The sequence below is a fragment of the Hemitrygon akajei genome, chromosome 29 (assembly GCF_048418815.1).
Source record: "Hemitrygon akajei chromosome 29, sHemAka1.3, whole genome shotgun sequence".
Lineage (NCBI taxonomy): Eukaryota > Metazoa > Chordata > Chondrichthyes > Myliobatiformes > Dasyatidae > Hemitrygon > Hemitrygon akajei.
The window spans coordinates 44,770,590-44,797,841 of record NC_133152.1 but is presented as its reverse complement, the minus strand read 5'-3'; the positions used below and the strand labels follow the sequence as shown (position 1 = coordinate 44,797,841).

Below are 27,252 nucleotides of genomic sequence, written 5' to 3'. Positions count from 1 at the left end.
GAATCATGGTTGGGGAAAGGAGAGGGGAGCCAATCACATGGCAGCAACTCAATGCATAAAAGCACGCAGACATGGTCAAGAGGTTCACTTGTTCAGACCAAACATCAGAATGGGGAAGAAATGCGATCTCAGTGAGTTTGACCGTGGAATGATTGGTGTCATAGGGATCTCAGAAACTGCTGATCTCCTGGGATGTAGGAATGGTGCGAAAACCGAAAAAAAAAAAACATCCAGTGAGTAGCAGTTCTATGAGTGAAAACACCTCGTTAATGAGAGAGGTCAGAGGAGAATGGCCAGACTGGGTCAGGATGACTGGTTAATGAGAGAGGGCAGAGGAGAATGGCCAGACTGGGTCAGGATGACTGGTTAATGAGAGAGGTCAGAGGAGAATGGCCAGACTGGGTCAGAATGACTGGTTAATGAGAGAGGTCAGAGGAGAATGGCCAGACTGGGTCAGGATGACTGGTTAATGAGAGAGGTCAGAGGAGAATGGCCAGACTGGGTCAGGATGACTGGTCAATGAGAGAGGTCAGAGGAGAATGGCCAGACTGGGTCAGGATGACTGGTCAATGAGAGAGGTCAGAGGAGAATGGCCAGACTGGGTCAGGATGACTGGTCAATGAGAGAGGTCAGAGGAGAATGGCCAGACTGGGTCAGGATGATTGGTCAATGAGAGAGGTCAGAGGAGAATGGCCAGACTGGGTCAGGATGACTGGTCAATGAGAGAGGTCAGAGGAGAATGGCCAGACTGGGTCAGGATGACTGGTCAATGAGAGAGGTCAGAGGAGAATGGCCAGACTGGGTCAGGATGACTGGTCAATGAGAGAGGTCAGAGGAGAATGGCCAGACTGGGTCAGGATGACTGGTCAATGAGAGAGGGCAGAGGAGAATGGCCAGACTGGGTCAGGATGACTGGTTAATGAGAGAGGTCAGAGGAGAATGGCCAGACTGGGTCAGGATGACTGGTTAATGAGAGAGGTCAGAGGAGAATGGCCAGACTGGGTCAGGATGACTGGTTAATGAGAGAGGTCAGAGGAGAATGGCCAGACTGGGTCAGGATGACTGGTTAATGAGAGAGGGCAGAGGAGAATGGCCAGACTGGGTCAGGATGACTGGTCAATGAGAGAGGGCAGAGGAGAATGGCCAGACTGGGTCAGGATGACTGGTCAATGAGAGAGGTCAGAGGAGAATGGCCAGACTGGGTCAGGATGACTGGTCAATGAGAGAGGTCAGAGGAGAATGGCCAGACTGGGTCAGGATGACTGGTCAATGAGAGAGGTCAGAGGAGAATGGCCAGACTGGGTCAGGATGACTGGTCAATGAGAGAGGTCAGAGGAGAATGGCCAGACTGGGTCAGGATGACTGGTCAATGAGAGAGGTCAGAGGAGAATGGCCAGACTGGGTCAGGATGACTGGTCAATGAGAGAGGTCAGAGGAGAATGGCCAGACTGGGTCAGGATGACTGGTCAATGAGAGAGGTCAGAGGAGAATGGCCAGACTGGGTCAGGATGACTGGTCAATGAGAGAGGTCAGAGGAGAATGGCCAGACTGTGTCAGAATGACTGGTTAATGAGAGAGGTCAGAGGAGAATGGCCAGACTGGGTCAGGATGACTGGTTAATGAGAGAGGTCAGAGGAGAATGGCCAGACTGGGTCAGGATGACTGGTTAATGAGAGAGGTCAGAGGAGAATGGCCAGACTGGGTCAGGATGACTGGTCAATGAGAGAGGTCAGAGGAGAATGGCCAGACTGGGTCAGGATGACTGGTTAATGAGAGAGGTCAGAGGAGAATGGCCAGACTGGGTCAGGATGACTGGTCAATGAGAGAGGTCAGAGGAGAATGGCCAGACTGGGTCAGGATGACTGGTCAATGAGAGAGGTCAGAGGAGAATGGCCAGACTGGGTCAGGATGACTGGTCAATGAGAGAGGTCAGAGGAGAATGGCCAGACTGGGTCAGGATGACTGGTCAATGAGAGAGGTCAGAGGAGAATGGCCAGACTGGGTCAGGATGACTGGTCAATGAGAGAGGTCAGAGGAGAATGGCCAGACTGGGTCAGGATGACTGGTCAATGAGAGAGGTCAGAGGAGAATGGCCAGACTGGGTCAGGATGACTGGTCAATGAGAGAGGTCAGAGGAGAATGGCCAGACTGGGTCAGGATGACTGGTTAATGAGAGAGGTCAGAGGAGAATGGCCAGACTGGGTCAGGATGACTGGTCAATGAGAGAGGTCAGAGGAGAATGGTCAGACTGGTTCAAGCTGACAGGAAGGCGACAGTAACTCAAATAACCACACGTTACAACAGTGGCGTGCAGAAGAGCATTGCAGTGAATGGGCTGTAGACAGGAGAAGACTACAATGAGTTGCACTCCTCTGCGTGTGTTTAACCCAGATATGTCGTCAGGCTGCATCTATTGTTCAGTCTTAAGGAGCTGGCGGGAAGCTGCAGTGTGTGTTGCAATGCCTTTGGCAACTGTTTATGCACAGTACACTTGAATTGCAGTACGTTACACCCCTAAGGTATTGGCTTGTGCTGTCTCCGGAACTCAGTGGAGATTGTAACTTGCTGGATCCTGTCCACGTTCCAACTTGGCCATGATTCATCTTGGACCGGCACTACAGACTAATCCAGCTCTACATCTGTGGTTTTGTCAGAACTAGTAGTGGCTGTGGGCCATTCGGTCCCTCGAGTCTGTTCCTCATTTGTTTACATTAACATTTGAGCTGCTGCACTTCCTGCCCCTTTCCCGAAAGTGAATAAGATGCTCCAGTTCTCTAGGGTTGAGACTTCCAAAGATTTTTGAAAAAAGATGCTCTTCCTATTTCACTTTTGCACAGACCTCACTGCAAGCTTTAAATTCCTCGGCGTACATCACCGAGAATCTCATGTAGTCTCTACACACCAGCTGAATGGTGAAAAAAGTACAGCAGTGCCTCTTTCACCTCAGGCGGTTGAAGAAGTTTGGCGTAGGTCCCCAGATCCTAAGAACTTTCTACAGAGGTACAGTTGAGAGCATCACTGCCTGGTATGGGAACTGTACTCCACTCATTCGCAGGACTCTGCAGAGAGTGGTGTGGACAGCCCAGTGTATCTGTAGATGTGAACTTCTCACTACTGAAGACATTTACAATGACAGGTGCGTAAAAAGGGCCCGAAGGATCATTGGGGACCTGAGTCACCCCAACCAGAACTGTTCCAGCTGCTGCCATCCGGGAAATGGTACTGCAGCATTAAAGCCAGGACCAACAGGCCATCAGACAGATTTGTACTATATTGACTGTTCTGTTGTACATACTATTTATTACAAATTTACTATAAATTGCACATTAAGACGTTGATGTAAAGATTTTTACTCCTCGTGTATGTGAAGGATGTAAGAAATAAAGTCAATTCAATTCCATTCAGCCTTTTTCACTATTTCTTACAGTTGTGTATATTTTATTTTGTTTAGAGATATAACCTGGTAACTGGCCCTTCTGGCCTATTGGACACACGTTGTCCAATAATCTACTGACCCTTACGTCCTTGGACTGTAGGAGGAACCCCACAAGATCATAGGGAAACGTACAACCTCCTTACAGACAGTGGCGGCCCTGCGCGGCCATTATGCTGACCGCTATGCTACAGTACCATCCCTTTTTAAACAATTTATATTGTGTGTTATTGGGTGGCACAGTAGTGAAGCAGTTAGCGAATGCTTTACAGAGTCAGTGACCCTAATTCAGTGTTGTCTGTGAGGAGATTGTACGTTCTCCCGGTGACCACGTGGGTTTCCTCCGCCTGCTCCGGTTCTCTCCCACCGTCTAAAGACGTAGAGTTTAGTAAGTGGGAGGTACAATAGCAAAGCAGTTAGTGTAACGTTTTATAATGTCAGCAACCTGTCCCATTTCTGTAAGGAGTTTGTGTGCTCTCCCCATGGTCATGAGGGTTTCCTCCCACATTCTGAAGACGTACGATTTTAAGATTAGTTGTAGGTATACTGTGTTGGTGCTGGAAGCACGGTGACCCTTGGCAGATCCTCAGACAGGGTTGGTCGTTGATGCAAGTGATGCATCTCACTGTATGTTTCGATGTACATGTGACAAAGCTAATCCTTTTTCTTGCTGTACTGCTCTGTGCTCGAACTGGTATATTACCGTGACACTATCCAGGCTGATGTCCATGCCTGATCACTTCTGGTGAACACACGGCGACAGAGTGTTTACCAGGATACTGTGCCTCTGACTCCAAAGAGCCAATCTTCAGAAGTGTGTTACGTGAGTTAGGAGTGCATGCAGACATGAAGGGCTTTCTCGTGATCCTGAAAATTTGTCACTATTAATACTCTTTTTTTCCCCCCCTCTGGTTTCAGCTAGAAGGTTTGAACCCGGGACCGTGTACCCACCCTCAAAGATTCGCTGCTTGAGCTTACAACTCTTGTGGGAATGCTAACGAGGGGAAGGGTGCTGAAGTGAGAGGTTTGGAAGGTCAGGGCATTGAACAGGTTAGATCTGGTGGTCATAGAGAGGATATTTTCTGTAGTGGGGGAATCTGGGATCAGAATGCTCAGCCTTGGAGCAAACCAGAGATGAGGAATTTCTTTAGGCAGATGGTAGCAAATCTGTGGAATTCATTGCCACGGACGTCTCTGGAGGCCAAGTAATTGGGTATATTTAAAGCAGATATTAATGGGTTCCTGATTAGTAACTGTGCCTGGCAAAGGTTATGGGGAGAAGGCAGGAGAATGGGGTTTGAGAGAGTAATAAATCAGCTCTCTTCTCGTTACTACCATCAAGGAAGAGGTACACACAGCTTCTTCCCCTCCACCATCCGATTTCTGGATGGACATTGAACCCACGTACAGTACTTCTTTTTGCTGCCTTTTTCACTATTTACTCTGCACTGTAATTTGTAGTTTATCATGATGTACTGCAGTGTCCTGCAGCAACAAAACAGCATATTTCGTGACATATGCCAGTGATATTAAACCTGATTCTGAGTAGACTCGTTGGGCTAATTTTGTTCCCATGTCTTACGGTGTCAGGGTGAAGCTGACCGAGAGAGGGGGGAGGCAGTAGGCGTAGGTGTGTCACAGCTGTTAACGCCGGCGGTCAGCTTCGCCTTTGGTATGTGTTGCAGCAGTCGGACACTGTTGACGACTGCGTGGTGCGGTTTCTTGCTCTGCGCACTGTAGGAGCCCACATCCTGTGGGTCTGGGAGGCGGCAGAACGCTTTAGCGCCCCTCTCTCTGAGGCTCGTGTTGCCTGACGCTTCCTTCCTTCTTCCACAAAAGATGTTTGCCATTTCAATTGGTGGCCGTGTTCTGCATGCTGTTCTTTGTCTCCAGCTGCCTTTTCAAGGTGACATGCTTCTGTTTAACGCAGTGGGGTGTGTACTTAGGGCTCAGTCTCACCACACTCTGCTTACCCTCAGCTTCCACAGTTCGCACCACATCCGATGCGCTCGAGATTCTTTTTATTTTCAGGCCACCCGTTTCTCGTGGGTTGTGGACTCTTTAACCTTTACTTGTTTGTGATTGACTTTTTTTTTGTTTTAATCTTTGCATCAGAAGCTGTTTCACTTGGTGCTTTATAAAAACTTTCCAATCCTCTCGAAACCCCGTTAACTCCTTCAGCGGATTTCTAATCTGACGTCGAGCATGCTCTTCTGTGGGTTACTGTTTTTTTCCCCAGACTATTCTTTCGTTCTATCTCCCTCCTCTCCTCTCTTTATCCCCTATTCCACCCTTCTTCTCCCCTCCCCCGTGCCCCCTCCCCGTCCCCCCTCACCCCTGTGCCCCCCTCCCCCATGTCCCCCCATGTGTCCCCCATCCCCCCTCCATCGTGTCCACCTCCCCCGTGTCCCATCCCCCATGTCCCCCTCTCCGCACGGTCCCCCCTCCCGCTGTCCCCCTCCCCATGTCCTCCCCTCTATCCCCCTCCCTCCTGTGTCCCTCTCTCCCCGTCCTCCCCCCCATGTGTGCCCCCCCGTGTCCCCCCGTGTGTCCCCCATCCCCCCTCCATCGTGTCCGCCTCCCCGTGTCCTGTCCCCCATGTCCCCCTCTCCACACAGTCCCCCCTCCCGCTGTCCCCCTCCCCGTGTCCTCCCCTCTATCCCCCTCCCTCCTGTCCCTCCCTCCCCTGCCCCGTCCCCATCCCCCCTTCTCCCATCTCCCTGCTCTCCCCCTGTACCCCCTGTCTTCCCCTCCCTCTGCCCCTCACCTCTCTCCCTGTCTCACCTTCTTCCCCTTCTTCCCCCCACTAAATGCCCCCCTCTACACTGCCCATCACTCCTCTCCACTCACCTGCCAACCACCTCTCCACTCCCTCTCCTCCAACCCCCTCTCAACCCCCTCAATGCCCTCCCAAACCCCCTTCTGCCCCTTTCCCCAAATGCCCTTCACCTCCTCTTCCCCTCCATCCTGCTCCCTCTCCCCTGCTCTCTCTCAATCTCTCTCTCCCTCCCTCCCTCTCCCCCTCTCTCTTTTCCCTCCCCCCCTCTCTTTGTCTGTCTGATGCTGACTATCTCTCTGTCTCTCTCCCTAGCGTCCTCATACCTCAAACCTGCATCTTCTCCATCCGTTAGGGTGCTGTGTCTTGCCTGCTCTTTAACCTGTGTGAACGGTTCCAAGGATGTTGGTGGGAAGAGCAGGAGATTCCCATGGCTACTGGCGAGACAGACCATGACCCTGTATCACGCTCTGATTAAATTGTGTCTGATCTTATAGCAGCCATTCTCACGTTGCCCAATGTACAAAAATCTTCTTGATCTCATCCTTGCGTGCACCCAACCACTGAAATAATAAAAAAAATGGAACCAACTGTAAACATTTGAAAGTGCAATGCAGATAGAATAGTGGTGTTTCAGTGGCTGTTAAGACACATAAAAATGGAGGAATGGATTTTGTCAGACAGAAGAGATTGAGTTTAATTTACCATTGTACTCGGCACAGATATTTTACTTGGTAGGTCAGGCATTTGCCGTGGAGAGGGAGGGACTGAGTTAATGCTTCAAGTTGAAAACCTTTTCATCGTTAGAACATAGAACATGAAATGGTACAACACAGGAACAGGCCCTTCACCCCACAATGTTGTACCGAGCCAATTAGTAATCTTGGAAAATGTCCCTTAAAGGCCCCCTTAGGTTAAATGAGAGGAGTGTTTTCTCCTGACTTGCTGGCCATGTTCCACCGCACTGCCCTGCCCTGCGTTTCACAATCTTTTACATTTCCCTATTCTCTGCCTTCATTTTATATCTGTTCTTTATTCTCACTCTCAAGCTACCCGCATTAACTCATTGATCAGAGATACTTCCTAATCCCTACCTTTCCGTCCCTCACCTGCTCTGCTATTTGTATTCTCGAGAATTTTTGACCTGAAATCTCTCTCCCTCAATGCTGTCTGGCCTGCTGAGTGTTTCCACCTTCAGTGAAAGAATCACAGAGCACGGAGTCAGGCCATTTGGCCCAACCAGTGCATGCCAACCAGCTAGTCCCAGTTTCCTGCATCCCTTATCCCGCCAAGCTCCACTCCCTCTATGTACCTATCCTCATGCTTCTTAAGTGATACCATTGTACCTGTTTCAACCACTTCCTCTGGCAGCTCATTTTGTGCCCCTCAGGGCCCTTCTAAATCTTTCACTTCTTACCCTAAATCTATGCCCCCTCATTTTGATCCCCCTAGCGCAGAGCCAAGGACCATTCATCATATCTCAGCCTCTCATAAATTTAAACATGTCTATAAGTTTTCCCCTCATCTTCCTACTTTCTAAGGAATAAAGACCTCACCTGGACAACCTCTCCCTTTAACTTGAGGCCCTCTAGTACTGACAACGTCCTTGTAAATCTTTCCTGTGCTCTTTTTTGTTTAAGCACATCCTACCTATAGCAGCATTACCAAAACTGTACATGGTACTCCAAGTGCAGCCTCACCAGTGACTTGTATAACTGCTTCAGGAAGGCAGCTTCCATCATAAAGGACCTTCATAATCCAGTACATGCCCTCTTGAGGTGCAGAAGCTTGAGAACACACACAATGTTTGAGTAACAGCTTTCTCCCCTCTGCCAGCAGAGTTTGGAACTTTCCATAAAACCACAAACACTACTTCACTGTTTTGCTCTCTTTTTGCATTACTTAATTAATGTTATGTTTCTGATGTTGGATAGATTTTTGCATAGTAGGGGAATTAAGGGTTATGAGGAAAAGGCAGGTTAGGTGGGGATGAGTCCATGGCCAAATCAACCATGATCTTCTTGAATGGCAGAACAGGCTCGATGGGCCGGATGGCCTACTCCTGCTTCTATTTCTTATGTTCTTATTGTAATTTATTTATAGTAACTGATTTATGTATTGTACTGTACTGCTGCTGTAAAACAACAAATTTCGCAACATATATCAGTGATAATAAACCTGATTTTGATTCTGAACCTTTCCCTATAACTCAGGTTCACATCCTCTTCAGTCTTTTCTTTACTTTTTAACAGTTTAACCACTTCTTTCCCATAACGGGGAGGGGTCAGGACTCTACACGGTTCTCCAAATGTGTCCTGAACAACTGCAGCTTGTTCTCAATGGCCGGTCTGTTAGGTACACCTGTTATTCTGCTTGTTAGTGCAAATATCAGGTGTTGTTCAGAATGGGGAAGAAATTTGACCATGGTTTTAGACAGGTGGTTTGAGTATCTCAAAAACTGATGATCTCCCGGGACTTTCGCACAGAGCAGTCTCTAGAGTTTGCAGAGAATGGTGCAGCAGTTCTGGGGGTGAAAATGCCTCGTTAATGAGAGAGGTCAGGGGAGAATGGCCAGAGCTGACAGGAAGGTGACAGTAATAACCACACGTTACAAACAGTGCTGTGCAGAAGAGCATCTCTGAACGTGCAACATGTTGAACCATAACGTGGATGGGCTGCAGCAGCCGAAGGCCATGATTTGTTCATCACACGTATGTTGAAACATACAGTGAAATATGTCTATTGTGTTAACAACCTACACACCCGAGGATGTGCTGGGAGCAGCCACACATTCTGGCACCAACGTAGCATACCCACAATGCTTAGCAGAACAACAGCAACAACATAATCCCTATTCCTCCATTCCAGGCCCGGACACGGCACACGCACACGTACGTATGAATACATACGCACACGCTCATACTCACACACACCTTAATGCTTAATATATAATAGTTACAGAACATAAATAAATGAAGATTCAGCTTTATTTGCCAGATTCATTTACATGTACACGTATTCAGAATTTGCTGCTTTGTGTTTACCCAACATGTAATAAAAACATTCAACAATTATAAGTAATTATATAAAAAATAAATTATTTGTTTAGGTACAGATACAGAATGTGTTATGGAAATGCACAATGAAGTGAGAATATTCTTGCTGTCACTTATTGGACAGGTCAGTTCCCTTCCTGAGATTGCCAGTGCATCCCACACATCGCCTCTTCCCTCTTGCCAGCTTCTGCTTTCTCCTGACCTGACCACTTCCCATTCGGTTCAGCATCAGTGTCACCCAAGCCATAGCTCACCTGCCACGCATTTCTGCTGTGGCCACGTGCCCTGAAACTCACGCGGTTGCTTATTTTTTTTATTGTGGGTTTCAAAAAGAAGAAATTCAGATGCCCCAGTTCTCTAGGGGGTTGAGATTTCCAAAGCTTCCGAAAGAAGAAATTCTTCCTATTTCTTTGTTTTTTTTCGCAGTGGGCTCTTGCTTTTGTAACTGTATAGTGTGTGAGTGAACGAGGGAACCGCCCAGAGAGTCATGGGCAGAAAGCACAAACTCCTTTTCTACCTGTTAGTTCATCGAGCAGCTAACTACCTGCAGCTGTATAAAACTTTGCTGAGACCACACTAGGAATATTGTGTTCAGTCCTGGTTGCCTCATTATAGGAGGGACGTGGAAGCTTTAGAGAGGGTTCAGAGGAGATCTACCAGGATGCTGCCTGAACTAGAGGGTATGTCACATGATTAGATTCAACTTTATTGACATTGTGCTGAGTACAGATACAATGCCAGTGAAATGCAGTTAGCATTTAACCAGAAGTGCAAAAGAATAGCGTTATTTACAAAATAACTGTGAATAAAAAGTAAGTACTACAGCTTACAGATATAAAAGTACTGAGACAGTACAGTATGGGTGCAATACTGTTTAGCGCTATGATGTGAGGTTCAGCAGGGTCACAGCCTCAGGGAAGAAGCTCTTCCTGTGCCTGCTGGTGCGGGAGCGGAGGCTCCTGTAGTGCCTACCGGATGGGAGGAGAGTGAAAAGTCCATGGTTAGGCTGAGATGCATCCTTGGTAATGCTCTTCGCCCTGCCCGGGCAGCGTTTGTGGTAGATGTTCTGAATTATGGGCAGTTGGGTGCCGATAATATGAAGATAAATTTGAGCAAGCTGGAGATTTTATTTTTGGAGTGAAGGAGACTGAGAGGTGACTTGGTAGAGGTGTATAAGATTGTAAGAGGCATAGATGGAGTGGACAGCCAGGGAGGAAATGGCTATTATGAGGGGCACAATTTTAATTTGATATGATGAGAGTATAGGGAGGATGTTAGAGGTAAGTTCTTAACAAAGAAAGTTGTGGGTGCATGGAACGTGCTACCAGGGGTGGTGGTAGTGGCAATTACATTAGGGGCATTGAGATGGTGGGGGGGGGGGGGTTAAAATGTCGACCCAACATTGTGGACAAAATGCCTGTACTGTTTGCAATTTATACTTGAATATCAATATTTCCTTCTGGTAAAAAAAAGTTTCCCTACCCCTCCCCACTTCTACTGTTCCCTACTCTGCCTCTTACCTCTTCTCACCTGCCTATCACCTCCCCTGCGTCCCCTCCCCCTTCCCTTTCTCCCATCATTCACTTTCCTCTCCTTTCAGATTTCTCTCCAGCCCTTTACCTTTCCCCCCACCTGGTTTCACCTGTCACCTTCTAACTATCCTGTTTCTCCTCCCTCCCCCACCTTTTTATTATAGTGTCTGCCCCCTTTTCACTCCTGAAGAAGGGTCTCAGTCTGAAATGTCAATTGTTTATTAATCTCCATGGATGCTGCCTGTATTGCTGAGTTTCTCCATCTGCCATTTTTTGTCTGGGGATTTTATACTTCAACCCTTCACCTCTTCCACCTATCACTTATCAGCTTCATACTTCCCCTTCACCTCTTCCACCTATCACCCATTAGCTTCATACTTCCCCTTCACCTCTTCATCACTTATCAGCTTCGTACTTCCCTGCGCCTCTTCCACCTATCACCCATCAGCTCCATACTTCCCTTCCCCTCTTCCACCTATCACCTATCAGCTTCATGCTTCCCTTCACCTCTTCCACCTATCACTATCAGCTTCATACTGCACCCCCCTCTCCCCCACCCACCCACCTACCTTGTCCCTCACCTGGTTTCATCTGTCACCTGTCAGTTTGTCCACCTTGCCCTCCCCCAACCTTTTAATTCTGGCATGTTTCCCCCTTCCTTTCCAGTCCTGATGAAAAGGCAACTGTTTATTCCCCACCATGGATGCTGTCTGCCCTGAATGGTTGGGCACAGTAAATTGTTCGTAGTGTATAGCTGAGCGATAGAATCTTTGTGAGCCATGGAGGGGAAGGGAGGATTACGGGATTTGAAGAAGAAGAAAATGAGATTAGTGAAGAAATAGTGTAAATAGGTGCTTGGTGGTCAGTAGGAACTGAGGGCAGAAGGGCCTGTTCACCTGCTGTGTAATTGAAGAACCTCTCCTCTGTTTACCATATCTCATAACCTTAATGACGCGACCCAGTAGCACAATGCGTTACAGCAGCAGTGATCACTGATTGGGTTCAATTCCCACCGATATCTGTCAGGCGTATGTGCCGTGACCGTGTGGGTTTCCCCCAGGTGCTCGTGTTTCCTCCCACAGTCCAAAGACGTGGGTTAAGGATAGTGAGTTGTGGGCATGTTATGTTGGTGCCAGAGGCATGGCGACACTTGTGGGCTGCCGCAGACCAGCCTCAGACCGTGTTGGTCTTTGACACAGAACGACCCATTTCACTGTATATCTTGATGTATGTGTCAAATAAAGATAATCTTTCTCTTTCTTTTAATAACCTCTTTACCAGGCACTTGTTTGATTGAAAATTAACAATATTGTTTTTCCATTCTAACCCTGGGGCTGAAATCCCTTAGAACAAGCAGATTTGAATTTCCAAAAGCTCCCTCTTGGAAAGCATTATAGAACTATTAAATGAAAAAACACAACACTATTTTAATAATTCCTTCCCCCCAGTTAATCTGATCAACCATTCTCGTAATCCCCACACGCCTCCCCCATCTATTACCCTGTCTCTGCACTACAGTGTAAGCACTTTGAAACACTTTTTATAATGATGCTTGCATTGTAAGTACCTGTTGGTATTTATGCACTTTTTAATCCATATCTTAACCTCTAGTTCATTTATATATAAATGTTTTCTTTATAATTATTGAATGTTGTTTATTGTTGCATGTTGTGCCAACACAGCATAGCAAATTCCTAATATAAACTATGTAAATGGATATGTTGAATGAAGTTTATCCTTGATCCCTGAGTGCATTACTCCAGATGCAGCCTGACTTTTGAACTCAGTGCCTTGTCTAATAAAGGCAAGCCTTCTTTAGCACTATCAGCCTGTCCTTTTTGTTAAACTTTTCTGCACATATAGTTGATGGCCCACTCCAGTTTCACACTCAGAGATATCCCTCTCCCTCACACTGAGGCTTCAAGAAGCCACTTTTAGTCTCCTTGCAAGTTCAGATGAAGGGTCTTTCGCCTGAGGTGTTGCTTCCGTCCCTCCTCTCACAGATCTGGCCTGACCTGTTGAGCATTTTGTTTCTCTTCACACTTGCTGCATCTGCAGATTCTCTGATTTTCTTCGTCCTCTCTGGGACCTTCACATCCTGCCTCGTGACCTACCCGTTGTATTGCAGTGGGCTGGGATGGAGAGAAGCCAGTACAAACCTGAGGATCAAGTTCACCTCTCAAAGATCTGAGTAACGAAGATCAAAATTTTGGCCACAGTTCTTGTTGCCCTTGCCAACCTTATCAAGCCTTCGGCTAAGAAGAAAGAGGTGCTCTTCAATAATATTACTTTCAACCCTCTACAAAGTGCTTTGCAATCACTGAGGTTTCTTTGGAAGGAGGATTACTCTAGCACTGTAATAATTTACTGACAGGAGCTTCCATACAAACAAATCATTGGAGCAAATTTCATGGCTGATTGAGAGTTTAACATCGGTAGCTGAGCGAAGGGCGCTGAGTAGGCTACGGTCAATTATGGATAACTCTGAACATCCTCTACATAGCACCATCCAGAGACAGAGAAGCAGTTTCAGCGACAGGTTACTATCGATGCAATGCTCCTCAGACAGGATGAAGAGGTCAATACTCCCCAATGCCACTAGGCTTTACAATTCTACCGCCAGGACTTAAGAACTTTTTAAAAGCTATTATTAATGCTTTTTGAGATAGTGATTTAGATGCATATCATATTTTTTACTGAGTTAAGTATTGTATGTAATTAGTTTTGCTACAACAAGTGTATGGGACATTGGAAAAAAGTTGAATTTCCCCATGGGGATGAATAAAGTATCTATCTATCTATCTATTCCCTCTCAACCCCATTCTTCTGCTTTCTCCCCGTAATCTTTGACATCTTTACTAATCGAGAGCCTGTCATCCTCTACTTTAAATATACCCAATGACTTGGCCTCCACAGCAATGAATTCCACAGATTCACCACTCTCTGGCTAAAGAAGTTCCCCCTCACCTCTGCTCTAAAGGTATTTTCCTTTCAATTATGAGGCTGTGTCCTCTGGTCTTGGCGTTCCCCCACTATAGGAAACATCCTCTCCACATTCACTCTATTGAGCCCTTTATAGTTTACAGTGAAATCCCCTCATTCTTCTAAACTCCAGTGAGTACAGGCCCAGAGCCATCGAGCGTTCCTCATATTGTAACCTTTTCATTCCCATAATCATTCTTGTGAATCTCCTCCGGACCCTCTCCAATGTCAGCATGTCCTTTCTTAGACAAGGGTCCCAAAACTGCTACACAATACTGCTTACAATGGATGCTAATCGACTTTAGAGTCTGCACTAGAGTCATGAATAAGACAACGATTCTGCGGGAAGCAGAAAACCCTACAGATAAATATTTCACTGAGGCTTGCAGTGTGGAGAACTGGCGCAGATTCTCAGCACCAGTCTCTGTAAGGTGATGTGCTTTGTAAAACCGAGGCAGTTGCTTTCAGGGAGCAGTTTGCCAGAGGATGCGCTAATAATTTATGACTTTGCACATCTGGTATTCAGTGCGAGAAGGAATGAATAATGATGGGGGGTGTCAGTAACGGGACCCGATTGATCGAGGTGTACTCCGTGGCTGTAACGTCTAGTCAGGTTGCTGCTCAGGGTAGAATAACTAACAGAAAAGGGAGCTCACGTTCCACGCTTATATATAAACGAGAGCTGTGTCAGTGTGTCTACTGGGATCTAAACGTAGATGGATGTGTTCAAATTCAAAGTAAATTTATTATCAAAGTGCATAAATGTCACCTCATACAAACCTGCGATACATTTTCTTGTGGGCATGCTCAATAAAACCATAACTGAATCAATGAAACCAACTTGGGCGTTCAACCAGTGTGCAAAAGTCAATAAACTGTGCAAATGCAAAAAAAAAAGAAATAATAACAATAAATAAATATTTTTAAAAATGAGATGAAGAGTCCATGAAAGTAAATCTATTGGTTGTGGGAATATTTCAGTGATGGGGCAAGTGAAGTTATCCTCGCTGGTTCAAGAGCCTGATGGTTGAGGGGATAGCTGTTCCTGAACCTGGTGGTGTGAGTCCTGAGGCTCCTGTACCTCCTTCCAGCGGTGAGAAGAGAGTATGGCCTGGGTGGTGGAGGTCCCTGAAGACGGATGCTACTTTCCTGCGACAGCGTTCCATGTAGATCTGTTCAGTGGTGAGGAGGGCTTTTCCCGTGATGAACTGGGCCGTATTCACTACTTTTGGTAGGATTGTCCATTCAAGGGCATTGGTGTTTCCGTACCAGGCTGTGATGCAGCCAGTCAATATACTCTCCACTGCTGAGCTATAGAAGTTTGTCAGAATTTTAGATGTCAAGCCAACTCTTCACCAATTCCCAAGGAAGTAGAGGCATGGTTTCTTCAAATTGCATTTATACGCTGGGCCCAGGACAGGTCCTCTGAAATAACACAGAGGAACTTAAATTTGTTGATCCTCTCCTCTGATGAGGACTGGCACATGGACCTCTCTCTGGTTTTATTGTCCTGAAGTCAGTAATCAGCTGACATTGAGGGAGAGGTTGTTCTTTTGGCACCAGTCAGCCAGGTTTTCAATCTCCCTCCCGTATGCTGATTCATGACCATCTTTGATCGGCCTACGCCAGCAGGGTCACTGGCAGACTTGAATATGACATTGGAGCTGTGCTTAGCCACACAGTCAAAAGCGTAAAGCGAGTAGAGCAGAGGATTCTGTCACTGCACACTACTTTGGAATACATTTTCTTCCAAGCATTTACAGGAGAATAGAGAAATACAATATAGTTTAAAATCTTTTTCCAGGGAGAATCAAAATAAAAATCCTTTCCTCTCAAAGGATATTTTTTACTTTTGGCAACTAGGAAAGCTGAAGTCTTTTGATCCTAATACACACAGCAACTGAATTAAATCATTTTTTCCATCCGCCTCAGACTTTTAGTTACACGGAAATTGGAAAAGCTGAAATACTTGTTGGTGCCAGTCGGGGTGGTTTGAGTATCTCAGAAATTGCTGATCTCCTGGGATTTTCACCAACGACAGTCTCCAGAGATTGCAGAGAAAGGTGGGAGAAAACCAAACACATCCAGTGAGTGGCAGCTCTGTGGGCAAAGAAAGCCTCGTTAATGAGAGAGGTCAGGACTGCCACTCATGGAATGCTTCTTCGTATTTCGCACCATTCTCTGTGAACTTCACAGTCAGTTGTGTGTGAAAATCCCAGGAGATCAGTAATCTCTGAGATACGCAAACCACCCTGTCTGGCACCAACAATCATTCACCGTCAAAATCACTTAGTTCACATTTCTTCCCTATTCTGATGTTTGGTCTGAACAACAATTGAACCTTTTGACCATGTCTGCGTGCTTTTATGCATTGAGTTGCTGCCTCGCGATTGGCTGATTAAATATTTGCATTAATGAGCAGGTGTACCTAATAAAGTGGCCACTGAGTGTACATAGAGTAGACAGCCAGTATGTTACTCCCAGGCATGAAATACCAATACTAGAGGGCACTTATTTAAGGCGAGAGGGGGAAGTACAGAGGAGAAGTTCAGGGCCAGCTTTTTGCGCTAAGCTGTGGGTGTTGAATGCATTGCCTGTTATGGTGGGGAGACATTGCGATAGAGGTGCTCAAGAGGCTCTGAGATTACCGGCTGCAGTAATGCCTGGCTTCATGTCTGGTCTTGCAACGTTTACTTGGCTTTGCAGTGAACTTAGGCTGTGGCCTGCTCCACCAGCAGTAATGTCTGGCTTCATATCTTTCACAAAACATCTCTGAAGCTCTTTGCTTTTATTGTTTATTTCTCTCTCTCTCTCTCCCCCTCCCTCTCCCTCCCTCTCCCTCCCTCTCCCTCCCTCCCTCTCCCCTCTCCCCTCTCCCTCTCCCTCTCCCTCTCCCTCTCCCTCTCCCTCTCCCTCTCCCTCTCCTCCTCTCCCTCTCTCCCTCTCCCTCTCCCTCTCCCTCTCCCCTCCTCTCCCTCTCCTCTCCCTCTCCCTCTCCCTCTCCCCTCTCCCTCTCCCTCTCCCGCTCCCGCTCCCGCTCCCCGCTCCCGCTCCCGCTCCCGCTCCCAGCTCCGCTCCCTCTCCCTCTCCCTCTCCCTCTCCCCTCTCCCGCTCCCGCTCACCCGCTCCCGCTCCCCTCCCCCACCGCTCCCGCTCCCCGCTCCCGCTCCCGCTCCGCTCCCTCTCCCGCTCCCTCTCCCTCTCCCTCTCCCTCTCCCTCTCCCTCTCCCTCTCCCTCTCCCTCTCCCTCTCCCTCTCCTCTCCCTCTCCCTCTCCCTCTCCCTCTCCCTCTCCCTCTCCCTCTCCCTCTCCCTCTCCCTCTCCCTCTCCCTCCCCCTCCCCCCTCCCCCTCCCCCTCCCCCTCCTCCCCTCTCCCTCTCCCTCTCCCTCTCCCTCTCCCTCTCCCTCTCCCTCTCCTCCTCTCTCTCTCTCTCTCTCTCTCTCTCTCTCTCTCTCTCTCTCTCTCCTCCCCCCCCCCCCCTCTCTCCCCTCTCCCCCCTCTACGTTGGGTGTCTGACAGTCTTTTTTTAAAGGGTTCTTTTGGGCTTTCTTTGTTTTGTGGCTGACCGTAAGGAGCCACAGACAAATCTGAAGGTTATGTACTTTGCTGCCTGACCTGCTGAGTTCCTCCAGCATTCTGTGAGTGTGTGTTGTTTGGATTTCCAGCATCTGCAGATTTTTCTCTTCTTTGTGATAAGAAATCTAATTTGAGCTTTGAACTTCGAAATGGAAGAACGTGAACGATGTGTAGGCAGAAGGGATTAGTTTAGTTGGCCATTTGATTATTAATTCAATTAGTTGAGTGCAACTGTTCCTGAGCTGTACTATTCTACATTCGATTAAGTTCAGCCCAGCATCACGGTCACCAAACACGATCGCCCAATCATTATTACTCTATCTGGTTTAAACTTTCGCCATCAAATTCGGCCTAAAGCATGGGTTCCCGACCTTTTCTATGCCATGGACCCTTACCATTAACCGGGGGGTCCATGGACCCCAGCTTGGGAGTCCCTGGCCTATTTATCAATCACACATACTTAGTAGCATACAGTGAAATGTGCCAATTGTGTTAACAACCCAGCGCTCCTTTAGTGGGCTGTATGTCTCTGTGGGGAGGTGAAGTAATGATCCTTTGATTTGGGGTCTCATCAGAAGAGTGAGAGTGTCACAGCAGCCTCGTGGTGAGACAAAGATACAAGTATGGCTTTATTTGTCACGTGTACATTGAAACATACAGTGAAAGGCGTCGTTTGCATCAATGACCAACACAGACTAAAGATATGCTGTGGTGTTGTCGTGCTTCTCGCACCAACCTAGCATGCCCACAACTCACTAACACGCACCCATACAGCTTTGGACTGTGGGAGGAAACCGGAGCATCCGGAGGAAACCCACACAGTCACAGGGAGAACGTACAAACATCTAACAGGCAGCAGCAGGAACTGAAAAGTTAAGATTCCACTTATTTAGCCAGGGCTATCTTTGTGCCTTTGTGGGTAACTCTTCAAACCATTGATGGTGAAGTCAACAGGTTCCAACATTCATGCATGTCTTGTGGTCTGTTTATCTGTAGGGGCAGCTCAGAGATCAGTAGCCCTAGCTTTTCAATGTCAGAGTCAGGTTTGTTATCACTGGCAGATGTGGTTTTGAGGCAATGGTACAGTGCAATAGATGAAAAACTATATAGTAAAGTAAGAATTTTATATAAAAATAAGCGGTGCAAAAAGAGAGCAAAAGTAGTGAGGTCGAAACTGTTCCTAAAATATTGAGTCTAGTCTTCAGGCTCCTGAACCTCCTCTCTGATGGTAGTAATTAGAGGGCATGTCCTGGTCATGAAGGTCCTAATGATGGATACTATCTTTTTGAAACATCACTTTTTCAAGATGTCCTTAATGGAGCTGGCAGAGTTTACAACTTTTTGCAGCTTTTCCCAATCCTGTGCAGCGGCTGATGGTTATGCAACAGTTAGAATGTCCTTTGCAGAACATCAGTAGAAAATTGTTACGAGACTTTGCTGACACACTGTATCTCCTCAGACTCCTGATGAAATATAGCTGGTGACTTGCCTGCATCGGTATTTTGGGCCCAGGTAATATTGACACCCAAGAACTTGAAACTGCTCACCCTTTCCACTTCCGACCCCTGGTAACGACTGGTGTGTGTTCCTTGACTTCCCCTTCCTGAAGTTCACAATCAGTTCCTCAGTCTTACAGTGTGGTACGGATTTTATTCCCTGAAAAACTGGAATAATAAGTAACGAGCATCTTCAGTCCTGATCTTAGGATGGGCAGGAGATTGTTGATGTGGTGGTTGGCGTAGGATACTGACCTGAGGAATTCTGGCAGTGATGTTCCACTATTAAACAATAAAAACTTTCTCTCCTTGTTACGGAGGGAGATAGAGCGTTTGCTTTATAAATAAATCTGATCATGCTTAACTTCTCAGGAAATCAAAATAAATATAGTTTGAGCTTGAGATGTGTTGTTCAGAAAGTGACATCTCTGGAGTCTTATTTGACTTAATAATGATTGTGTTCTTTAGATTTTCCAACAGGTGGATTTTAACAAGAAACCTGGGCGGATGAGTGTTCGGCCAATCAACTTCGCTGTGGTTCTCAAGCTGTCCAATGCAAACTTGCAGGAGAAAGCTTACAGAGTAAGTAGAGAGCAACCTTGCTTGTTGTTGAAGGAACCAAGTAGTTATTTAATGGAATATAACTGTTAAAGTCACTGCATCCATGCATTAAATGCCTTCCCTCTCCCCATAAAAAATTATGAAATCACCAGCTTCTTATTTAAATTGGATAACAAGCCCTTCAGCCCACAATGTAGTGCCTAACTAATTAAAATAGTAATTAGTGTATTGATTAGTGTGACGCTGTAATACCTCATGGTGTCGGAGTTCAGAGTTCGATTCCAGTGCTGACTATAAGGAGTTTTCTCCCTAAGACCGTGTGGGTTTCCTCCCACAGTTCAGAAACGTTAATTGTCCTGTGAACAGGATAGGGTTAAATTGGTGGGTTGTTGGGCTAGAAGGGCCTGTTCAGTGCTGTGTCTCTAAATAATATGTAAAAGCCTCAAAAATATTTCACTTTTGCCTACATAATAGCCATATCCCTTGATTCTCTACACATTCATGTGACTATCTAAGAGTCTCTTAAATGTCTCTGTGATATTTGTCTCCACCACCACACCTAGCAGTGCAAGCTCTGTGTAAGAAATCTTCCCGCACGTCTCCTCTGAACATTATCTCTCACCTGCATTATCTCTGCTATTAAACCCTTCGACCCTTGGATAATGAGAGTAGCTGTCCATTCCATGTGAAACACACAAAATGCTGGAGGAAATCTGCAGGTGAAGTAGCATTTATGGAGAGGAATAAACAGTCGATGTTTTGGGCTGAGACCCTTCATCAGGACTGGAAAGGAAGGGGGAAGAAGGTGGGAGGAGGGGAAGGATACAAGCTGGTAGGTGATAGGTGAGTCCAGGTGAGGGAGGAGGGATGAAATAAGAAGCTGGGAGGTGATAGGTGAATGAGGTAAAGGATTGAAGAAGGAATTTGATAGGAGAGGAGAGCAGATCATGGGAGAAAGGGGAGAGGGGGCACAAGAGGGAGGTGATGGACAGGTGGGGAGAAAAGGGGTAAGTGAAGAGCCAGTTAATGTTTCAGGCCGAGACCTTTCATCAGGAGTCACAAGCAACTTTTTGCTTGTGTGACAGTATTTTACTGCTAACTTGTATATGCTTGTTGTCTTGTATGTACTAGGTGTGTCTCGTGCTGTGTGTGACTGTTGCTGCTGTTTTACTCTTTAGCCCCGAAATAACACTGTTTGGTTTGGCTGTATTTATGGGTATTCATGTATGGTTGAATGACAGTTAAAGTTGGACTTGAACTGTTATAGACATGTCTGGTTTGTATGTACGTGAAGTTGCACTGGGCGATGTGGATGTAGTCGCGGTGGAGTGGAGGTTCGGATCAGGCTGACGACTTGGGCAATGCGGTGGCTTTTGAGTCTCGTGGGCGCGGCGGTGGGTGCTGCTTGGGAGTGGGACAAACAGTATCGAAACCTTGGTCAGTGCGTCGTCAAGACATTAACCACTTCATTCCTTGTGATGTTATGACGATGTCTGTGAACAGGGAACAACCCTAATGGAGAAAGGATGCAGAGCAAGCTGTTCAGGGGGCTCTGCTGAAAATGAATAGCAGTCCCGTTTCCCTTACTGCAAGCCTGCGACGCAGCTGTACGGAACCCTCTCATTGCACCTGTGCGTCTGGCAAAAAACTGGACTTGACTTTTGTGAGCCAATGTCAAAAGAGCTACGTGACTGAGGCTGCCATTAGGAGAGGGGGCAGCACGGTATTGTAGCGGTTAGCACAACGCTTTACAGTACCAGCGACCGGGTTCAATTCCCACCGCTGTCTGTAAGGAGTTTGTACGTTCTACCCATGGCTGCGTGGGTTTCCTCCAGGTGCTCCCAGTTTCCTCCCACAGTCCAAAGACATACTGTCTTTGTTAATTGTTAATTGTAAATTGTCCTGAGTTTAGACTAGAATTAAATTGGGGGTTGCTGGCTGGTGTGGATCAGAGGGGCAGAAGGGCCTACTCGGTGCTGTATCTCAATAACTAAAAAGCAATTGTTCATTATGGGCCTGTGCCTTGTGGAGCCACAGAGCTGGGTTTCTCAGGGTCATGTGTGTTCACTGTGTGGCACGGTCTGAGGGGACCCCAATAGAAGGGTATGAGATGAGGAGCATAGATAGACAACTACCATTTTGTTCTCAGGGGCAAAACGTCTAATACTAGAGGATATGCATTTAAGGTGAGAGAGGGGAAGTTCAATGGAGATGTGTGGGGCAAGATTTTTATAGCAAGTGGTCGGTGCCTGGAATGCAGTGCCAGGGGTGATAGTGGAGGGACATTCCAGAGGCTCGAAGACAGACTCGTGAATGTTCAGCGAATGGATGGATTTGGACTGTGCAGGCAGGAGGGATTCGTTTTAATGGCATTTAATGACTGTTTGTCCTTAAGATAGTGGAGCAGAATTAGGCCATTCTGCCAATCAAGTCAGTTCTGCCTTTTGATCATGGCTGATCCAGTTCCCTCTCAACCCCATTCTCCTGCCTTCTCCCCATAATCTTCACTTGTGAAGAAACTGTCAACTTCCGCTTTATATACTCAATATCTGCCCTCCACCTGTTGCAACAAATTCCATAGATTCATCACCCTGTGGCTAAAGAAATTTCCCCTTATCTCCATTCTAAGGGGATGTCCCTCTATTCTAAGGCTGTGCCCTCTGGTTCTAGACTCCTCTACCATAGGAAACATCCTCTCCATATCTACTCTATCTAGACCTTTCAACATTTGATAGGTTTCAATGAGAGATCACCCCTCCTTCTTCTAAATTCCATCGAGTACAGGCCCAGAGTGATCAGACGCTCCTCATACAACAAACCTTTCAATCCCACAATCATTTTTGTGTACCTCCTTTGAACCCTCTCTAGTGTCAGCACGTCCTTCTTTAGATAAGGGGCCTAAAACTACTCAATTGTTCCATCCTCCCAAATGCCCATATAAAGCCTCACATTACATCCTTAATGTCCGTCCTGTTGGGTGCAATCTTTCACTGATTCTACTGTGCTTCTTGGATTTACTATGTATGCCTGCAAGAAAAAGAATCTGAGGGTTGTATATGGTGACATATATGTACTTTGACAATAAACTTACTTTATACTTTGGCACAACACTAGTGAGCTGAAGGGGCCTTTTCCTATGCTGTACTGTTCTGAGTCCTAATGATGGCAATTCTAAATGTTTGCTCTGCACTGTCAGCCTGAATAGAGACCCTGCTTGCACCAACTGTACTCCAGCCTCTGCTCCAGCTTCTTGTCACTTCTTGCCCAATGAAGTCTTAAGAAGATGGAGGGGAAGAGCGCAAACCTGAGGACTCTGAAAGTTTGAAACTTTGGGAGACCCAAGCTGAAACTTTTTGAGGCTCAATGTAGTGTAACTCAAATCAGGATGCGAATTTTCCTTACTTGTTTAGCAACTGCTTTTGGGTTATTTCTGTAGTACAAATTGGTAGGTTAGTTTATTATTCTCACATAGAATATATAACATTGCAAGCCCTTTGGCCCAAGATGTTATGCCGACCCTTTACTTACTGTAAGATCAACCTAACCCTTCTCTCTTACGTAGCCCTCCATCTAGCAATCAGTGATCGGGGTTCGATTCCTGCTGCCGCCTGTAAGGAGCTTGTATGTTCTCCCCGTGACTGTGTGGGTTTCCTCTGGGTGCTCCGTTTTCCCCCCCACGTTCCAAAGATAGGTTAGGGTTATTAAGTTGTGGGCATGCTGGGAGCATTATGAATCTTGAGGGTTCAGCACATCTCAGACTGAGTTGTTGCAAACAATGCATTCCACTCTATGTGATGTACAAGTGGCAAAGCTAATCTTTAAACGTTGCTCCAGTAACTAATGCCTGCCCAACTGTTGAAGCTTATGCCCTGAACCAGTGCGAAACCACAGCTTTGATTTCCAATTGCATGGATTTGAGTCCATCGCTATTTCCTGTTTTGCATCAGGGTTCAGTGAGTCTTGCATTCTGACTGTCCACATTGGCATTTGAGTCTGTTGCTGTTACATTCGTCTTGTTCACTACCAGTGAGTACGATTTTTTGTTACAGATTTTGCCCATTCAATTTATTTTCTTTCTTGATACAAATCTTTCCGATATGGAACAAGATCAATTAGTGCCACACTCTAAATAAAGCCTACACTCAACATGAAAGTGTAAAGCCACATCTTTTATTTTTTATCTCTGTGGGCGTTACCTGCCTACAGTGAGCTCTTTCTGTGAAATTTGCATTGATGTTCTTGTGATTTGCACAAAACATCAGTGTGTGCCCACAACATCATTCAGAGTCTTCCCCAACCAGAAGCCCTGGATGAACCCTGAGATCTGCATCTGCTGAGGCCCAAATCAGAGGCATTCAAGTCTGATGACCAAGAAAGTCATAAGAGGTCCAGGTGTTCATCCATTGTCGTCAATGAAGACCTTGACACCATTATAACCATATAACCATATAACAATCACAGCACGGAAACAGGCCATCTCGGCCCTCCTAGTCCGTGCCGAACTCTTAATCTCACCTAGTCCCACCTACCCGCGCTCAGCCCATAACCCTCCACTCCTTTCCTGTCCATATATCTATCCAATTTTACCTTAAATGACACAACTGAACTGGCCTCTACTACTTCTACAGGAAGCTCATTCCACACAGCTATCACTCTCTGAGTAAAGAAATACCCCCTCGTGTTTCCCTTAAACTTTTGCCCCCTAACTCTCAAATCATGTCCTCTCGTTTGAATCTCCCCTACTCTCAATGGAAACAGCCTATTCACGTCAACTCTATCTATCCCTCTCAAAATTTTAAATACCTCGATCAAATCCCCCCTCAACCTTCTACGCTCCAATGAATAGAGACCTAACTTGTTCAACCTTTCTCTGTAATTTAAGTGCTGAAACCCAGGTAACATCCTAGTAAATTGTCTCTGCACGCTCTCTAATTTATTGATATCTTTCCTATAATTCGGTGACCAGAACTGTACTGTATGATGGTGTCGAGACTAGCGCTTGATTTGGATTTAAGTGCCCGAGAGTTGTGCAGCATCAGCGTTACTCTCTCGTTCCAATTCCATCTGGATCCGGTGGCAAGATGAGTCGAGACAAGCTGGAGATGGGACTAGGCGCAATGGATGACCAGGACATCTTCTGTGTCTAGTCGTGCTCTACACTTTCCACGACACTTGCAGAGACCACCTTCTTGACCGTTGGACTTTCCATCGGTCTCATCCGCTTAATCCGCCGGAGTCTGTCTTCACATGCTGGGGTAGACAACTCCCTATCTCACCGAGGGTTTGAGACCCGTCGGCTACCCTCACCTGGTTTAGCCGGCTTGTCATAGCTGTTGCGCGGGGGTGTGGCCGCTGTCGCATGCAAACTGCTACGGGGAGCCGCAGGTGAGAGCTGAGTGCCAGGTGGGGACAAAAGTTGGACACACCACCTGAAAAAGATGCGACATGCTCCCCCACCAGAGTTGCTACCCCTCCCTGACACCCCATACACCCCAAGAGGTCCAGGTATGATCTCCGGAAAGCCATTTCATGAGCAAAGTGGCAACGTGAATCAACGAAGGTTGCTTGACAGTTGTGGCAGGGCTTGAATGCTGTCACATCTTATGAAGTTAAATCAAGCGACAGAGGTGACAATAGGGCTTTACTTCCAGATGAGCTCAATGCCTTCTTGCTCACTTTGTCCTAACCGTAACAAACTGCCACAGCCCCCAGTGATCCTGCAGTTTCAGTCCCTGAGGCCAGCGTGTGAGCAGCCTTCAGGAGGGTGAACCCACGGTAAGTGTGGATGAGATAGCTGGCCGATTTCTTAAAGACCTGCGCTAATCAGCTGGCTAGAATGCTCACTGAGATCTTTAACCTGTCGCTTCGACAGTCTGAGGTACCCAGCTGCTTTATACCGGTGACTGCCTCAATGACTACCATTCATTAGCACTACAACCACAGTGATGGAGTCTTTTCAAGATTCAAGATTCAAAAACTTCATTGTCATTCTAACCGTACATCAGCTCTGCAGGGCAGAATGAGACAGCGTTTCCCAGGAGCAGTGCAATCATAACATAACAAACGCAACACTAAATAATAAACATAACAATAAATAGTAAAACACAACAGCCACATGTCAGTTAAAAACAAGTTATAAGTGTCCAGTGCAAGTTAAAAGTGTCCAAAGCAGAGTCAGGTAGAGCAGTTGTTTAGCAGTCTGACTGCCTGTGGGAGGAAGCTGTTTAGTAGCCTTGTGGTTTTAGTTTTGATGCTCCTGTAACGTTTGCCTGATGGCAGAAGAACAAACAGTTCATGGAGAGGGTGTGAGGGGTCTTTAATGATGTACTGTGTCTTCTGGAGGCATCGACTCTGAAAGAGGTCTTGGACAGAAGGTAGGGAGACCCCAATAACCTTCTCTGCTCCCCTAACCACCCTCTGCAAGGCTTTTTTGTCGGCAGCACTGCAGCTGGAGTACCAGGTTGTGATGCAAAAGGTTAGCAATCACTCCTCTGTAGAATGTAGTTAAGATGTTAGTGGGGAGTGATGCTTGTTTAAGCTTCCTCAAAAAGTGCAAACTCTGCTGGGCTCGTTTCACAATCCCAGTGGTGTTCCTGGACCAGGTGAGATTGTCCGAGATCTGCACCCCAAGGAACTTGATGTTTTCCACTCTCTCCACTGTGGAGCCGCTGATGCTGAGGGGTGTGTGCTCAGGCTGAGACCGTCTGAAATCGACGATCATCTCCTTGGTTTTATGACATTAAGCATCAAGGTGTTGTCACTGCACCAGGTCTCTAGGTGTTTAACCTCCTCCCTGTACATTGTTTCATCATTTTTGCTGATGAGCCCCACCGCTGTGTGGAGTTGGTGATGAAACATCTCAGCTCCTGCCTGAGAAGCAACTTGGATCTGCTCTAATTTGCTTTCCAGAGCAACAGGTGTCTCATTGGCTCTTCACTCAACTCTGGAACATCTGGATAGCAAAGATGCATACATCAGGGTGCTTTTTATCAACTACAGCTCAGCATACCATCATCCTCTGAAAACTAATCAATAATCTCCAATAATCTTGACTTCAATAACTCTTTGTGCAATTGGTTTCCTCACTTGCAGACCCCAGTCAGTTTGATTTGGCGACATCTCCACAATCTCCATCAGCACAGGCTGTGTGCTTAGCCCTCTGCTCTGCTCACTTTATACTTACGATGCGTGGTTAAACACAGCTCCAAGGCCACATTCAGACTTGCTGACAGCATCACTATCGTAGGCCGAATCAAAGATGGTGTGGAATCGGGAGGGAGATTGAAAATCTGGCTGACTGCTGCCGTAACAACAACCTCTCACTCTATGTCAGCAAGACTAAGGAGCTGAGTTTTGACTTAAGGAAGAGGAAACCAGCGGCCCTTGAGCCAGTCCTCAGGCTCTTGAACCAGTGAGGATAACTTGCCCCATCATTGAAATGTTCCCATAACCCATTAATTCACTTTCAAGGACTCTTTATCTCATGGTCTCGATATTCATTGCTTGTTTGTTTATTTATTTATTTATGTATTCGCACAGTTTTTTGTCCTCTGCACACTGGGTGAACACCCAAGTTGGTGCTGTTTTTCATTGATTTTATTATGGATTTATTGAATATGCCAGCAGGAAAATGAATCTCAGGACGTTGTATATGGTGACATATATGCACTTTGGTAACAAATTTACTTTGAACTTTATACTGAATAACTTTAAATAAATGCTTTACCCATAAAACATACTAGCAGAATTTGGACATTCGGCCCATCGAGCCAGTTCTCTCATTCCATCATGGTTGATTTATTATCCCCCTCAACCTCATTCTCCTGCCTTCTTCCTGTA

At 46.5% G+C, this 27,252-nt stretch overlaps 1 protein-coding gene across 2 annotated transcripts in view; it reads left to right on the top strand.

Annotated features, from left to right (window-relative positions):
- Positions 1-27,252, top strand: part of noc2l (NOC2-like nucleolar associated transcriptional repressor) — a 157,034-nt gene that overhangs the window by 61,095 nt on the left and 68,687 nt on the right. For both annotated transcript variants that reach the window (XM_073032302.1, XM_073032301.1), the window contains exon 13: positions 19,321-19,434. In XM_073032302.1, coding sequence (XP_072888403.1) covers positions 19,321-19,434 — 114 coding nt within the window. The remainder of the gene's footprint in view (positions 1-19,320; positions 19,435-27,252) is intronic.